This window comes from Phyllobates terribilis, unplaced genomic scaffold (genome assembly GCF_046119375.1).
Source record: "Phyllobates terribilis strain yellow unplaced genomic scaffold, ASM4611937v1 Scaffold_2__4_contigs__length_985480577, whole genome shotgun sequence".
NCBI classification, from domain to species: domain Eukaryota; kingdom Metazoa; phylum Chordata; class Amphibia; order Anura; family Dendrobatidae; genus Phyllobates; species Phyllobates terribilis.
The window spans coordinates 247,473,680-247,491,560 of NW_027362762.1; the positions used below are offsets into that span (position 1 = coordinate 247,473,680).

The 17,881-nt window shown below is 46.4% G+C and overlaps 1 protein-coding gene across 1 annotated transcript in view; it reads left to right on the forward strand.

Moving 5' to 3' along the window:
* The first annotated feature begins 4,295 nt into the window (after window positions 1–4,295).
* The window catches only part of LOC141245409 (uncharacterized), a 51,811-nt gene continuing 38,225 nt past the window's right edge, over window positions 4,296–17,881 (forward strand). The window contains exon 1 of the mRNA XM_073669066.1: window positions 4,296–4,474. Within this exon, the coding sequence (XP_073525167.1) occupies window positions 4,296–4,474 (179 nt within the window). The remainder of the gene's footprint in view (window positions 4,475–17,881) is intronic.

The window sequence follows — 17,881 nt, forward strand, 5'->3', positions numbered from 1 at the left end:
TTCCCCGTTACATCGTAGGGATCCAGTTTAGTTCTATTGTAGGGACAGATCTCCTGTCTTTCCTTATTGCTTGTAGCAGATCATAGCAGAAACTAGGTCAGAGATAGATGGAGGAGACAGGTTGTAGATAGCTTTGCATTCCAAGGTTAGGGTTTTGAACTGGAGTCTCTGGATAATGTGGAGCCAGTGAAGGGATTGACAGAGAGGAGAAGCAAGGGAATAGTGAGGGGACAGGTGGATTATTCGGGCAACAGAGTTTAGGATAGATTGCAGGAATGCAAGAGTGTTAGAAGGGAGGCCTCAGAGCAGGAGGTTGCAGTCGTCGAGTAGGGAGATGATGAGAGCGTGCACTAGTATTTTTGTAGATTCATGATCGAGGAATGTGCGGATCCGGGAGATTTTTCTTACATGGAGTTGGCATCTTCCTCACCCTGATCCTCCTTCCTCCCACCATTCCGAGTGCCCTGGAACAACTGATCCCACACTTGGACACTCTGAAGAGCTGTTTTGTTCATCTTTCCATTTATAGCTTCTGGCCTCTCGCTCGTTCCTCTCGGAAGTGGAAAGAGCTTGGATATGTGTTTTGAAGGAGAGATTAGAGTCCAGTTTTACCCCAAGAGCTGTTCACTTTTCTATCGATAGATTCGGGCCTCTCAACCAGCCAGCTTCGAGCAGGGCAACAGAAGATCACACATATCGATTTCAGCAGCCATGGTCACCCAAAACTGAAGGTGGGAAAGTGCAATAACTGTCGCAAGAGGTGGATAATGATGAGACACAATGGAAAGAAAGTCAAGAGGAGAACCAGGGTGCCGAAGTGGATGATGAAGTCACTGACTCAACCTGACAAGGGGACATACAAAGCGAGGACAGCAGCACACAGAGGGAAGGAGGCATAACAACACAACAGGCAGAAACAAGCAGTATGGTAGCCACAGACACAAGGCGGGCAACTGCTCCTCGGAACACCAACACGATGGACTTTGCCAGTACAACTGTTAGATCTTCCTGAGTCTGGTACTTTTTTAAACACTGTTTAGATAACCCCAAAAAGGTCATTTGCAACAACTGCCAGACCAGCATCAGCAAGAGCACCAAATCTAGCTGCCTCACCACCAACAGCATGCTCAGGCACATGACACCAAAGCACCTGACTAGCTGGTGCCAAACACCAAGGTCCATAAACAGTATCTGTGGGTGACACCACTGCCTCTTTCGCTGCTGTGTGTGCACGCCAATTCCCTGCACATGGTGCATGCGAAGATGCCTGCCGCCCTGCACTTGTCATTGCAGACTTGCAAACCATCACCGTCCATGTCCTTGTCCCTTTGCAGCGTTCAGTTGTCCCTACCCCAGTCCTTGGAATGCAAGCGCAAGTTTGCAGCCAGCCAACCACCCACAGGCTGCAAAACTAAACTGCCACATCTCTGGACTGCTTGCACTTGAAATGTTGCCTTTTAGGCTCGTGATGGCGAAAGATTTCCACAACCTCATGACGGTGGCAGAAGCTGGGTGTCCATACTCGGTCCCGAGCCGCCACTATTTCTCCCGGTATCATCTCCGCCTTCCACAGCCGTGAGTCCCAGAACATTACTCATGCCCTCCCCTGTGCACTTAAGTGGGAAGGACTGCCTAACCACAAACATGTGGACAAGTGAATGTGGCCAATGTGACAGAGTCAATGGTATTATATGTGAGGTGAGGTACGTGTCACTCAGGATGCTCTCCTGTGTGAACTAAGACCTACTAAATTTCTGCCAGCATGTTATATGCTGGGGGTTAACTCTTTTAAAAGGTGTGGTTTTATGAGAATGAAGTAGAGATGAGAGGGAAATCATTCCCCATAACTCCCCTCAGGGTATGGTTGAGCAAGCTTTAAATGTTCAGTCCTAATTTTTTTTCTCTGTGTTGTGTTTGGAGAGGCAAGGTCTCCAGACTGGACAGACATAGCTCAGGAAGGAGCTGAAGTCTAGACATAACCTTTGTGGGCGAACCGCTCACATACATATGGACTGTGCAAGTGTTTATCTTTTGTTTTGTTGTTTTGCCAGTAAGGCAGTGTTTATTCTTGCTGGAGTTGCAGGGCTTTATGCTATATAATAAAGCCTGCAGAGAAAACCCGGTTACTTATTCTACTTCCAAAAGCGGCCGAGCGAGTCGACCTACCACAGTTGGTGTGAGAGTGTGTGCAAGATTCCATGAACACGTGTACCTGCCACAGAGACCAGTGAATGTCCTGGGTGAAGGCCGCCAGGCAGCCAGAGAAGTCCGGCAGCATGGAGGAGCTTATTAAGCACCTGGTGCAGAGCCAACAACAGATGCACCAACAGCACTTGCAAAGCCAGCAGCAGCACCAGGAGATGACCAAACTGTTGCTTCAACCGATCCAATTGCTGCAAAAGGTGCAGCAGCAACATCAGCAGGAACAGAAACAACAGATACAGCTTCTGGCGGACGTCATCCAGGGCAGGGCAATTGCCCCACCCCCAAGGCCTACTGATGACTCCCACATCAGGAAATCGGTGAGACGTGCCTTGCAGAAGATGACCCCTGGGGATGATGTAGAAGCATTCCTAACTGTCTTTGAGAGGGTGGCTGATTGGGAGAGAATTCCACCAGAACAGTGGGCAGAGGTTCTGGCACCATATTTGTCGGGCGAACCCCAAAAGGTACACTACTGTTCAAAATTTTGGGGTCATTTAGAAATTTCACTATTTTTGAAAGAACAGCACATTTTTTTTCAAAGAAGCTAACATTAAATTAATCATAAATACACTCTATACGTTGTTAATGTGGTAAATGACTATTCTAGCTGCAAACGTCTTGTTTTTATTGCAATATCTACTTTGGTGTATAGAGGCCAATTTCCAACAACCACCACTCCAGTGTTTTAATGGTACATTGTGTTTGCTAACTCTGTACGAAGGCTAATGGATGTTTAGAAAACCCTTGAAAACCCTTGCACAAGTATGTTAGCCCAGCTGAAAATGGTTTGGCTGATTTGAGAAGCAATAAAATTGAGCTTCCTTTGAGCTAGTTGAGAATCTGGAGCTTTACATTTATTTGTTCTATGAAACTCTCAAAATGGCAAGAAAAAGAGAACTTTCATGTTTAACTTGACAGTCTATTCTTGTTCTTAGAAATGAAGGTTATTCCATGCGAGAAATTGCCAAGAAACTGAAGATTTCCTACAACGGTGTGTACTACTCCCTTTATTTAGGGAAGAAGCAGGCAGCTGGTATTCTATCTGTAATGGAGTGGCCAGCGTATTCACCAGAATTGAGCTGTTGTGGGAGCAGCTTGACCGTATGGTTCGCAAAAAGTGCCCATCAAGCCAATCCAACTTGTGGGAGGGGCTTCAGGAAGCATGGCGTGAAATTTCTCAAGATTACCTCTGCAAATTAACAGCTACAATGCCAAAGGTCTGCAATGCTGTAAATGCAGCAAAGGTAGCATTCTTTGACGATAGCAAAGTTTGAAGGAGAAAATTATTCTTTCAAATAAAAATCATTATTTCTAACCTTTTCATTGTCTGGACTATATTTTATATTCATTTTGCAACTCATTTGATAAATAAAAGTATTAGTTTTCATGGAAAACACAAAATTGTCTGGGTGACCCCAAACTTTTGAACGGTAGTATATATTACGACTTAGCACTGCAGGATGCCAAGGGATACGCCAAGCTAAAGACAGAGATCTTAGCACACCTGGGACTCAATACGGCAGTGAGAGCCCAACGAGTCAACCATTGGGCGTATGCCAGCGACAAACCCCCTTGCTCGCAGATGTTTGACCTACTGCATCTTGTTCCGAAATGGTTGCAGTCAGAGTCCTCCACTCCTGCCCAGATGCTTGAACTGGTAGTGATCGATAGATTTGTGCACTCCCTTCCCAAACTAGTACAGACTTGGGTTGCCCAGGGCGATCCACAGAATGCAGATGACTTCATCAGCCTGGTAGAGAGGTTCCAGGTGGTTGAAAAATCCCTCGGGAAACCAGAAATAGTCACTTCTCCTTACTAGCTTAGCCAAAAGGGGGCGTATTCACCACGGAAGGGGTCTAGAGCCACCACTGGGGGGTGTCCCACTCCCACTGAAGGGGGCCACAAAGACTATTGCTTAAGATCTAGTCTGTCACAACTCTGGACACGTAGTCACCAGGTGTCAATTGTCCCCTGAGCCCATGGACTGCAGCCAAGGCAGACGGGTCTCCTATTATGCGTATCCAGCCTGTAGTGTGGACTGTCGACCCGGTGAGGGGCTGCAGGCATGTGCCGTGTCCGTTAATGAGGTGATGGTGCTTGGACTATTGGATTCATGGAGTCTAGTGACCCTAATCAGTGCCAACCTTCCCGACCAGCTGATCTCTGCCAAGACTGTGGGCATCCACTGCATACATGGGTACACCAAGGACTACCCTGTGGCCACAGTGACAGTGAGAACAGACTGTTGTGCCAAATCCCACAAGGTCAGGTTGGTTAAGGACCTCATACAGCCCGTCATATTGGGGCATGATTTCCCATTGTAGGGGAAAAGGTACCAGACTGAGTTGCGTGGACAAATTCAAGGTCCCTAAGGAAATACCCCTGTCGACATCTGAAGGGGATGAGTTCCCATTGTGTGTCCTTGCCGGCGATGAGGATGAGACTATGACCGAGGTGGCCGACCTCCCTGAGTTAGAGGTGGCAGGAGAAATTTTTGGCTCTGCTCAAGTTCGGGACTTGACCTTGAAGGGCACATGGGACAATGTTACTGTATGTAATGGGGTTGCTCAAGAGCCGAGGGGAGACACCAGGTACCCACACTTTGCAGTTCAGGGGGAGTTATTGTATCTGGTGACTAAACCAAGGGTGATGAGATATTGAAGCAGCTGTTAGTTCCAGGACCTTACCCACAGAGGGTATTAGATATGGCCCATTCGCATGTTCTGGGGGGACACCTGGGGGGTCGAGAAAACGCAGGAGAGGATATTGAGGAGGTTTTATTGGCCAGGGTGTTACCGGGAGATCCTGAACTATTGTGGGTCCTGCCCCACCTGCCAGATAACCGCGCCCTCCTCCCACTTCCATAGTCCTTTAATCCCCCTACCTGTGATAGAAATCCCCTTTGAGAGGATTGCCATGGATCTAGTGGGGCCCTTAATCAAATCAGCCCAGTGCCACGAATACATCCAGGTGGTCATGGACTATGCGACCCGGTACCCAGAAGTGGTACCACTGAGGAACTCGACGAGTAGGAGCATAGCCCACGAACTTGTCCATATATTTGCCAGGACCGGACTGCTGAAGGAGATACTAATGGACCAAAGAACATTGTTCATGAGAAAAATAATGAAGGAGCTGTGTAAAGTCTTTCAGATTACCCAGCTGGGAACCTCCGTCTACCATGTGCAGACTGACGGCCTGGTGGAGCGCTTTAATAAAACCTTAAAAGCAATGCTCAAAAAGGACGTAGAGAAGGACAGTCGTGACTACTTGTTACTGTTCCTGCTCTTCTTGGTAAGAGAATTCCCACAAGCCTCTACAGGTTTCTCCCCATTTGAGCTACTGTATGGACAACATCCTTGAGGGCTCCAGGATATTGCCAAGGAAACCTGGGAAGCCGAGGTAACGCCGCACCTGAGCATCATAGAACTTGTCGCCCAGATGCAGGAGAGAATGGCGAAAGTGATGCCTATCGTGAAAGCTCATCTCCTCCAGGCACAAGAGGCCCAGGCAAGAATCTATAACCGTTCAGCGAGTCAGTTCCAGCCTGGGGATCATGTTCTGATGCTTATTCCCACCATCGAGAGCAAGTTCCTGGCCAAGTGGCAAGGCCCATATGATGTGATGGAGAAACTCAGTGAAGTGAACTACAAAGTTCACCAGCCTGGCACAAGAAAGCCGTACCAAGCATACCATGTGAACTTGCTCAAGCCATGGAGAGATCGGGAATCACTGAGGGCTTCTTGTTTGGGAGCCAGTCCGAAAGCCAAATTCGAGGATGTCACGATAGCAGAGACTCTATTGCCTGCACAGAAGCAACAATGTAGAGAGCTGCTGCAACGTATTACCGGTGGTTTATCCCAAATTTTGCCATGATTGCCGCACTACTGATGGACCTCCTGAAAGGCACAAAAACAACGATGGCTAATTGGATGGTTGAAACTGAGATGGCGTTCCAACAGCTGAAGCAGGCACTCTGTAATCAGCACCAGACTTTGCTAAAGAATTTGTGCTCCAGACAGATGTCTCAGAAGTTGGCCTAGGAGCTGTGCTGTTGCAGGAGAAAAATGGAAAAGAGCATCCCATCCTGTATATGAGCCGTCAACTCTCGTGCTGCGAGAAAAATTATGCCAATGTAGAGAAAGAATGCCTAACCATAAAATGGGCCATAGACACGCTAAGATATTACATACTTGGCAGAAAGTTTAAATTGGTGTCAGACCATGCCCCTTTGAGATGATTGAGAGAAAAGAAGGGTAAGAATGCCCGAGTGGTTCTTAGGTCTCTAAGACTTTAATTTTCATGTGGAGCATAGACCCGGGAAGTTACACACTAATAATAATAATTAGATTTTTATAGCGCCAAAATATTTATTCCGCAGAACTTTACAAATTTAGGGGTGCTGATGCCCTCTCCAGAATTCCCTGCAAGGTGTCTGGAAGTGCCCAAACCCCGGCTTTGGCTGAGGGGGGAATATGTGACAGAGTCACAGGTATTATATGCGAGGGGAGGTATGTGTCACTCAGGATGCTCTCCTGTGTAAACTAAGACCTACTGAATTTCTACCAGCATGTTATATGCTGGGGGGTTAACTCTTTTAAAAGGTGTGGTTTTATGGGAATGACATAGAGATGGGAGGGAAATCATTTTCCATACCTCCCCTCAGGGTGTGGCTGAGCAAGCTTTAAATGTTCAGTCCTGTTTTTTTTTCTGCATTGTATTTGGAGAGCCAAGGTCTCCACAGGAAGGAGCTGAAGGCTGGACATAACCTTTGTGAGCAAACCGCTCACACATATGGACTGTGATAGCATTTATCTTTTGTATTGTTGTTTTCAGTAAGGCCGTGTTTATTTTTGCTGGAGTTGCAGGGCTTTATGCTATATAATAAAGCCTGCAGAGAAAACCCGGTTCTTGAGTCTACTTCCAAAAGCGGTCGAGCGTGTCGACCTACCACACAAGGGACGGTTCATCTCACTGAGGCATTCAACTGGAGTAATAAAGTGGGATCCGGGACCCAGCGGGACCCAGTGATGCGGAGGATTGCGGGCCCTGGGTCAATCAGGGCTACCCCTACATTCTTCAGCTCCTGCACCACCTCCTCCTCCTCTTCAACCTCCATCTCCCTCACTTGATTAATCTTTTCTGGGCATATTCCAGATTATTTGCTTAAACTTCATGTGTGCCAATAACAATAAGCAGGACTGTATGCTTAAGAGACAAACTGCACACCATTGCAGAGTAGTTGAAAGCTGTATCAGAGAACCTGGTGTTGGCTCTGAAGCTAGCCAAGCTCGCACATGTACCATGCCTGCCCATGTACTCAACTTAGTTGTTCTGAGGTTTCTCAAAATCTACATGGATTTGCCAGAGCTGCCTGTGAAAGTTCACTGCATGTGTGCCCATTTCAGAAAGTCGGCTACAGCTTCCACCTCCCTGGCAGGGCTTCAGCAGTGTTTGCAGCTTCCAGCTCACCGACTGGTGTGCGATGTGACTACGCATTGGAAATCAACGTTGCAGATGTTTAGAATGATTTTGAGCAGCAGAGAGCAATTGTTGAATGCCAGCTTCAACACGTCCATCGGCATTCAGGTAAGCCGCCGCAAATAAGAGCTGATGAGTGGGCATGGATGTCTGACATCTGTGCCGTTCTCCAAAACTTTGAGGGCTCCACCAAGATCATGAGCAATGATGACGCCATAATTAGCATCATGATAACGCTTCTCTGTCTACTGAAACTTTTGCTGATCACAATTAAAGAACAGGTATTGCAGGTGGAGCAAGGAACTATACAGGTTGATGCTAGCCAGCCCAGCCTCATCTTATCTCAATGTGGATTGGGTGATAATGAGGAGGAGGAGGAAGAGAACATAGACAGTCATACTCATGGTGAGAACATGGAAGTCTTGGCTGTTGGCAATCTGGCGCACAAGGCCGACTTCATGTTCCCCTGCCTTTACTGTGAGAATTGCGTTGTACACATTTTGGGCATTACAGAAAACTGGCACGGCATGAGAGAATTCTTGGAGGTGGAGGTGTGAGGTTCTGATAAAGGAGGATGTCTGTCTTAGATCAGTTGCAGAACAGGGGCATAGGAGGGGTGATACACAGAAATGAGGGAAGAGATATAGGCCGGTACAGAACTGTGAACATCTCGGTCTATGAGAGAGATGAGTTTGTATTGTATTCTATTGTGATTGTTTAACCTAACCTGTCCAATGACTGGAACAGGGTAGAGGCGTCAGTGAAGCGTATTGATAGAAATATGACCCTGGCTACTGCATTCAGAAGGGATTGGAGAGGAGACAGTTTGAGAAGAGGGAAACTGATTAGAAGAGAGTTGCACTAGTGAATAAGAGCGACAATAAGAGGTTTTGCAGTATCAAAGGTGAGAAAAGGCGACTTCTGGAGAAATTTTTAAGGTGCAGGTGATATGTGCGAGTGAGTGATTTTCCACTTTGAATAAAGGAAAGTTGTTTGTCAAATATGACTCCAAGATAGCAAGCATGCCGAGTGGGAGTTTTGGTGGCAGCACCAAAAAGAAATTGCAAAGTCAGTTATAGGTAGGTTAGTAGAGGGAGGAAACCGAAGGAGTTCATTTTTGGAGATATTAGGTTCAGGCTCTTGTTGAAGAATTATAACAGCAAAAATTCTCATCTGACAACGCTGGCCGCAGAGGTGACAGTCTGACAGTTCATTGAACAACCAAGGAGTACAAGTGAGGAAGACATAATCAAGATGTGGCAGAGGCAGGAGAATGCTGTCAAAGGTCTAGGACAGTTTTCTCAGACTCTCCCTGCACCCAGGCCTTGATACATGGGGTACTCTGACAAGGAGGGAAAAGTTTTAAAAGATACAAGCTAGACACGTGGCATGAACTATCACCTTGGAGGTCCTGGCCGCTAGTGCTTTGTCAGAGATAGTTTTTAGTGCCGCCGGCGGCTTTATAGCTGATAAAATTGATAGGCGCATCCGCCTGTTAACTGAAAATGTTGAAAGACTGACTCTTATAAAAATGAACAAGGGCTGAATTGGGCCAGACTTCTCAACAACACCAGATGATAGCATCAAACATAAACTCAAATCCATTGGATATTTTTTGGGGGGTCTATTCCCATGCACCCCTTCACACCCAGACATGGGTATAAACTTCAGTAATTGTTCTATTTTATCTCGCCCTCCTCAATCTCCTCATGCTCCACCACAATATAACCAGGGAGACCATGATGTAACACCCACATAATTTTTTAAAGGGTGTTTCTGATTAGAGATGAGCAAATATTTCAATATTTGTTGCGGATTAAAATCACCATTTTTGCAATATTCGCCAATGTAATTGTCGAATATTCGCCGAACATTGCCAAATGCCATTGGATTGAATGGGTGCCAAAACCAAACATATACACCGCACCTTCAAACGGGACCAAAAGCTGCCAAAACACATCAATTTAGGGGCAGTCACCAGGAAAGTGCCATCAATTGACCCAGAGTACAAGTGGTATAATCATTATTATTTATTATTATAGCGCCATTTATTCCATTGTGCTTTACATGTGAAAATAATTCACTGACTGGTACAAGAGCAGAGAGGACCGTGCCCGTGAGGGTGCACAAACAGTCTATAAGGGAAGGTTGAGGATTAGTGATGAGTGAGCACTAAAATGCTCAGGTACTTGTTGCTCGGATCGAGCAAATTGGAATACTCGGGTGCTCGACCCGAGCAACGAGCCCAATGTATGTCTATGGGAAACTCGAGCATTTTTCAGGCGGCTCCCCCCGGCAGTCTGCAGAGGGCCTAAAAATTGCCCAAATCGATGGGAACAATGCTCAAATGACATGGGAACAGCATTGGGAAGACCCATGGAAGCATCTCTGACTCCCAGATCACTGCTGTCAGCAACATGGTCATAGTATTAGGCCACTTTTACAGACTCACAATAAAACATACAAAAACAAAACCAAAATGGATTTTCGTGGGAAATATGTTAAGGAACATCCTTTCCAGAGTAATGACTTGTATATAAGGTAAAATAAATAACCAAAAACAAAAATACTCCTCCACAACTTGGGCTATGTTCACACGTAGTGTTTTTGATGCGTTTTTGCACTTTTGAATTGCTTTCAACCAAGACAAATGCATTCACCAGGAAAAGTCATTTTAACATTTTACAGCCTTATCTGGCCATGTGGTGTGTGAAACATCATTAGACACATGCATAGAGTGCTGAAAAGACATGGGAACAGCATGGGGAAGACCTCTGGCAGCATCTCTGACTCCCAGGTCACTGCCTAAAAGTGTGTCAATCATAAGTGATCCTTGGCGCATTCGAAGATGCCTCACGCCATGCACCTGTCGTTGCAAACTTGCAACAATCACCGTCCACGTCCTTGTCCCACTGCAGCGTTCTGTTGTCCCTACCCCATTCCTTGAAATGCAAGCGCAAGTATGCACGCAGGCACCCAACCACAGGCTGTAATACTATACTGCCAAATTTTTGACAGCTGCTTGCACTTGAAATGTAGCCTTTTAGGCTCGTGGAAGCGGAAGCTTTTCACAACCTCATGCCGGCGTCGGCCAGGTGTTCATACTCGGTCCCCAGACACCACTATATTTCCCGATATCGCCTCCACCTTCCACAAGCATGGGTCCCACAACATTACCCGTGCCCTTCCCGGTACACTTACTGGGAAGGACCGCCTAACCACAAACACATGGACAGGTGATTGTGGCCAGGGACGGTACGGAGCCAGTCCACAGCTTTTTTTGCTAAGAGTTGCATTTAGCTTGGTGAAAGGACTGGCATAGAGGGAAACCGTATCTACCCTGCGTGTCATTTCTCACAATAAGTCCTGCAATTGAGCTTATTGCAGAAGAAATGGCAGCCTGTCCAACATCAACTCGCACTTGTCGGTGGTGCTTTGACACACACACATCTTTCCTTGCGCATTGAATTTCTTGAATACAGAGTTGGACAATGGCTTGATCTGTACTGCATTTTGAGAAATAACATGCATAAGCATGGCCTATCCACATTAAAAAAGCAGCCATAGACTGTCCGGGAACTTTCCCCCACACTTTTCTTAGCCAGGGATGCTTTTCGGCAGGGTTGGACGGGCTCACCAGAGAACCGGAGACTCCTCCGGCGGGCCCAAGCTTCTCCTTCAGGAGAGTTCATAGTGCCGAGGTGGGGCCATGATGATGATAGAGGCCACCATCTGCTTAGTTTTCTGTTACTTGGAATGCAAGTGCAAGTATGCAGCCAACCACCCACCCACAGGCCGCAACACTAAACTGCCAGATTTCTGGGCTGCTCTTTGCACTTGAAATGTAGCCTTTTAAGCTCGTGGAGGCGGAAGCTTTTCACAACCTCATGCCGGCGGTGGCCAGGTGTCCATACTCGGTCCCCAGCAGCCACTATAATTCCCGGTATCGCCTCCACCTTCCACAAGCACGGGTCCCACAACATTACCCGTGCCCTCCCCAGTGCACTTACTGGGAAGGACAGCCCAACAAGAAACACGTGGACAGGTGAATGTGGCCAGGGATGGTATGGAGCCAGTCTACAACTTTTTTGCTGAGAGTTGTATTTAGCTTGGTGAAAAGACTGGCATATAGGGAAACGGTATCTACCCTGCCTGTCATTTCTCCCAGGAAGTCCTCTAAAGCTGCTTGCTCTTGATATGTGGCCTGAATATTACTGCTGGTACTTTTCTGTGGGAATTTGCTTGCCTCCTACCAGCCTGGATTTTTTCCAGTAAACTATGGGACTATGCCATGGTATTAGCACTGCCCCCATTACCAGTAGCAAAGCCATCCCCAATTTCCTTCTCAGGAATTTTATTTGGTAGACTGAGTGCCTTCCCAAATACATTTTCTCACAAAGGAGCTGAAGATAGAGTGGCCGTAGGTGCAAGTTTCTCCAGCCTGTTAGATATTAGAGGGTGAACGGCAGCACATTGGCTCAGTGGTTAGCACTGAAGCCTTGCAGCGCTGGGATCCTGGGTTCAAATCCCAGCAAGGGCAATATCTGCAAGGACTTTGTATGTTCTCCCCGTGTTTGCGTGTGTTTCCTCCTCAGTAAAAATGCAGACATAGAGTGTCCGGGAACCTTCCCACACACTTTTCTTAGCCAGGACTGCTTCTCAGCAGGGTTGGACGGTCCCACCAGAGAATCCTCTGGTGTGCCCTGGCTTCTACCTTAAGAGAGTTCATTATAGCGCTAACTTTGCAGCTGCTATGGGGCTCTTGAGCAGGTGAGAAAGGTGAGCCCTCAGAATCAAATCATTTGGTGGGCACAATGGTTTTCAATTTGAAACAGCTTCTCAGTGGGAATTGTATTTCTCCACAGCCATATTCTTTAGCTTGGTGAAAGGACTGGCATAGAGGGAACACGTATCTACCCCGGCTGTCATTTCTCCATCACCAGGTTCCGCCCCCTTGTCACACACGACCATGCCTGGCTGTATGTTCAGCGGTGACAGCCACAGATCAGGCTGCTGTGTTACAGCTTTCAACAACTCTGCAGCGCTGGGCGGTTTGTCAATTAAGCATTAAGCATGTTATCTTCAGCACAGCCTGTTGCCGCTTGGCCAAAACAGTGCTGCAGTGCTGTCAGCTTGTGACTGATGTGATAATTTCGGAGATGGAGGAGGAGTTGCATGAGCTGAACAATGTGATTACATTGAGGTTAAATTGGTGACGCTGTTTTTCATACTAAAGAAAGATCCTATTGTTTTGTTTTATTTACATTATTTTTTAAGACAAATGCATTCACCGGGATATGTCATTTTAACATTTTACAACCTTATCTGGCAATGTGGTGTGTGATACATCATCAGGCACATCCTGTTTTATTTGTGATGGAGGGACTCAAAGTCATAAAGCCTATTTTTACAGGGACATCAGACGGCCCTTACTATTCTTAAAAGGCCAACAGTCGGCCGTAGCTATTGTTAGTGAGCCATCATCCGGCTATGCTTTGTTGTTCCCATTATTATTATTATTATTGCGTATCCAGTGACTGCAAGGGCTGCCAAAAATTTGGACGCAACCCAATAACCCTTTGAAGAGACATAGAGGAGGGTCTCAGTAAAAGTTCCCATTATAAAGGAGCGGGTCTCCTATAGTGGTAATGCCCATGCTGTGACTGCAAGGGCAGCCAAAATTTGGGGAAAACCCCACTAAGAATTTAAAGACACATCGAGCAGGGCCACAGTAACAAGTACGACATGTTCTTATTAGAAAGGAGAGAGTCTGCTATACAGTTATAGGGTATGCAGTGAGTACAACGGCTGACCAATTTTAGGAAAAACCCCACTAAGAATTTAAAGACACATAGAGCAGGGCCAGAGTAACAAGGTACGTCATGTTCCCATAAGAAAGGAGATAGTCTGCTATACAGATATAGGGTATGCAGTGAGTCCAACGGCTGACCAATTTTAGTAAAAACCCCACTAAGAATTTAAAGACACATAGAGCAGGGCCAGAGTAACAAGGTACGACATGTTCCCATAAGAAAGGAGATAGTCTGCTATACAGATATAGGGTATGCAGTGAGTCCAACGGCTGACCAATTTTAGTAAAAACCCCACTAAGAATTTAAAGACACACAGAGCAGGGCAACAGTAACAAGTATGACATGTTCCCATTAGAAAGGAGAGGGTCTGCTATACAGTTATAGGGTATACAGTGAGTCCAACAGCTGACCAATTTTAGAAAATACCCCACTAAGAATTTAAAGACACATAGGGCAGGGCCACAGTAACAAGTAGGACATGTTTCCATTAGAAAGGAGAGGGTCTGCTATACAGTTATAGGGTATGCAGTGAGTCCAACTGCTGACCAATTTTAGGAAAAACCCCACTAAGAATTTAAAGACACACAGAGCAGGGCCACAGTAACAAGGTACAACATGTTCCCATTAGAAAGGAGAGGGTCTGCTTTACAATTACAGGGTATGCAGTGAGTCCAACAGCTGACCAGTTTTGGGAAAAACCCCACTAAGAATTTTAAGACACACGGAGCATGGCCACAATAACAAGGTACGACATGTTTCTATTAGAAAGGAGAGGGTCTGCTATACAGTAATAGGGTATGCAGTGAGTCCAACGGCTGACCAATTTTAGGAAAAACTCCACTAAGAATTTAAAGACACACAGAGCAGGGCTACAGTAACAAGTACGACATGTTCCCATTAGAAAAGAGAGGGTCTGCTATATAGTTATAGGGTATGCAGTGAGTCCAACTGCTGACCAATTTTAGGAAAAACCCCACTAAGAATTTAAAGACACACAGAGCAGGGCCACAGTAACAAGGTACAACATGTTCCCATTAGAAAGGAGAGGGTCTGCTTTACAATTACAGGGTATGCAGTGAGTCCAACAGCTGACCAGTTTTGGGAAAAACCCCACTAAGAATTTTAAGACACACGGAGCATGGCCACAATAACAAGGTACGACATGTTTCTATTAGAAAGGAGAGGGTCTGCTATACAGTAATAGGGTATGCAGTGAGTCCAACGGCTGACCAATTTTAGGAAAAACTCCACTAAGAATTTAAAGACACACAGAGCAGGGCTACAGTAACAAGTACGACATGTTCCCATTAGAAAAGAGAGGGTCTGCTATATAGTTATAGGGTATGCAGTGAGTCCAACGGCTGACCAATTTTAGGAAAAACCCCACTAAGAATTTAAAGACACACAGAGCAGGGCCACAGTAATGACAAATTCCCATTAGAGAGGGGAGAGCCTCCCATATTGTTGGCCCATCCAGTGAATACAAGGGCTGCCAAAAATTTGGAGGCACTTCAATGCCCCTTTGAAGAGACATGGAGGAGGGCCTCATAAAAAAATGTTCCCATTAGAAAGGAGAGGGCCTCCTATACTTGTAATGCCCTTGCACTAAGTGTATGGACTGACAAACATTTACCCCTGTGGGGTATACATGAGCATACTGTATAAAAAAAAATTTCCACGGGCATCATAAACACTAGTGTTGAGCGAACATGCTCGACACTGCTCGGTACTCGCCCGAGCATCACGCTACTCAGGATGTTCGGCGAGCACCGAGCATTTCCGGGTTACTCGGGCGGGAGCTCGAGTCTCCGCCCTGCATGTTTGGCGCTCTTTACAGAGAAAATGAACATGCAGGGATTGCCAGCCAGTCACTGTAATGCAGCAGCCATGTTGGTTGTGGGCATTACAGTGATTGGCTGGCCGCACAGCTTCACCTTGAGTATTTAAAACCAGGCGCCGCCATCTTGGACACAGTTGCTCCGGATTAGACAGTGTAGGGACAGTGCTGCTGATTTAGGAAGAGATATAAACTGCGAAATAGTTAGTGTAGGGTCTGTAAAGGCTGCCAGAACAAACAAACAGTCCTTTTCAGGACTAATATCCTTCCCAGATACCAGGCAGGCAGGCTGTATAGGAGACACAGTGGTTATACCAGCAAACGCTGCATTACAGTTCTATGTGCTCCTGTTGCTGAAATTGCTGGACTTAGCACCAGGTGTCGGGGGCCAGGAAAAATCGTTTTTTTCTCATCTAAATCCTCCTTTTTTTTCCTCCTTCACACTGTACAAATACCCGTCTTATTAACCTTTTGGTGTGCCCCCCCCCCCCCCCAAAAAAAAAGCGTGTCTCTGATTTTTCAGACACAAATATAGCTATTGAAAATAGTCTGGTGTAGGCTAGAGAAACAGAAGTGTTGTTTTGCACTTCCACGGTTCAAACCTCTGTATTATACATTTTGGGCCATTTGTATCTAAGAAAAAAACAGTTTGAGTGTGTCGCTCACTGTTCAGCCGCAAATCTATATATTTAAAAAAGTCTGGTATACCCCAGTAAACAATAACTGGTTTTGCCATCCCACGGTAAAAAATCTCTATTATTCAGGTTTTGGTATATTTTCCGTAAAGAAAAACAGTAGTGTCTCCTGACTGTTGTGACACAAAAATATATCTGTTGAAAATAGTCTTGTGTAGGCCCGACATCCCAGTGTGGTTTCGCAGTTCCACGGGTCAAATCGCTGTACTATCCAGTTTTGGGCCTTTGGTATCTAAAAAAAAAGCAGATTGAGTGTGTCGCCCACTGTTCAGCCGCAAATATCTCTATTTAAAAAAGTGTAGTATACCCCAGTAAACAATAACTGTGGTTTTGCCACCCCACGGTAAAAAATCTCTATTATTCAGCTTTTGCTAGTTTTTTCCGTAAAGAAAAATAGTAGTGTCTCCTGACTGTTGTGACACAAAAATATATCTGTTGAAAATAGTCTTGTGTAGGCCCGACATCCCAGTAAACAATTACTGGGATTTTCCTCTTCCACGGTTCTAATCTACTCTTTATTACCCTTTTTCCAGTGATAGTGCAAGTGTAAGCTATTTTACTTCATTTACAATGGGTAAGGCGCATGGCAAGGGAAGTGGAAGTGGACGTTCTGGTGATGGTTCGTGCAGAGGACGGGGCCGTTGCCAAGGTGAAAATGTGTCACAACCAACAGCCACATCTTCTTGCTCCCACTTCTTGACCGAATAACTAGGGAAGCACAGAACAACACCAGTATTGAGAACTGATCAGTGTAAACAGGTTATTAATTGGATAGCAGATAATACTTCCAGTTACCTGGGCACCACCACCTCCGGTCTGTCTTCCACACGGTCAACTCTTAGTAGCCGTGAGTCTCGACCGCATACTCCTCCTCACCCTGATGCTCCTTCCTCCCACCATGCCGAGTGTCGTCAGAGAGCAAGTGATCCCACACTTGGACACTCTGAAGAGCTATTCACTGGTCCATTTCCATATTTGGGCCCCTCGCCTGATACGCTTGAAGTGGTGGAAGAGGAGATCCCATGTTGCGATGCCCAAATATTTGAACAGCCACGGCCACAGGAAGTCGACGTTGGCAATCTGTCACAAGACGATGACGAGACACAATTGCCAGGAAGTGAGGAGGAGGATCGTGTTGCGCAAGTGGAAGAGGAGGAGGTGGTGGATGATCTAGTAACTGACCCAACGTGGAAAGATGACATGCAGAGTGAAGCCAGCAGCACACAGGGGGAGGGAGGCAGAGTACCCCAACAGGCAGGAAGAAGCAGTGTGGTGGCCGCAGACAGCAGGCGGGCAACAGTTCCCAGTAACACCAACATGAGGGACGTTGCCAGTACAAGCGGAAGGTCTTCCAGAGTCTGGAATTTTTTTAAAGACTCTGCTGATAACCGCCAAAAGGCCATATGTTCCACCTGCCATGCCAGCATCAGCAGGGGTGACAAAACTACCAGCCTGACCACCACCAGCATGATCAGGCACATGGCAGCAAAGCACCCGACTTTGTGGGGTAAAACCCAGGGTCCACAACCAGTGTCAGCGGGTGTCACCACTGCTTCTTCCACTGTTGTGCGTGCAATAGAACACCCTGTTGTGTGTGCAAGGCAATCCCCCATCCATACTGCATTTAAAGATGCCCCCTCCTCTCAGTCTTCACTTGTTGTGGCAGTTTCTCAAGAAACAGCATCAACGTCCACGTCCCACCGCAGCGTTCAATTGTCCATATCCCAGACCTTTGAACGAAAGCGGAAATTCGCAACTAACGCCCCACAGGCCACAGTCCTAATTCGCACATTTCACGACTGCTTGCGTTGGAAATGCTGCCTTTTAGGTTAGTGGAGATGGAATCCTTC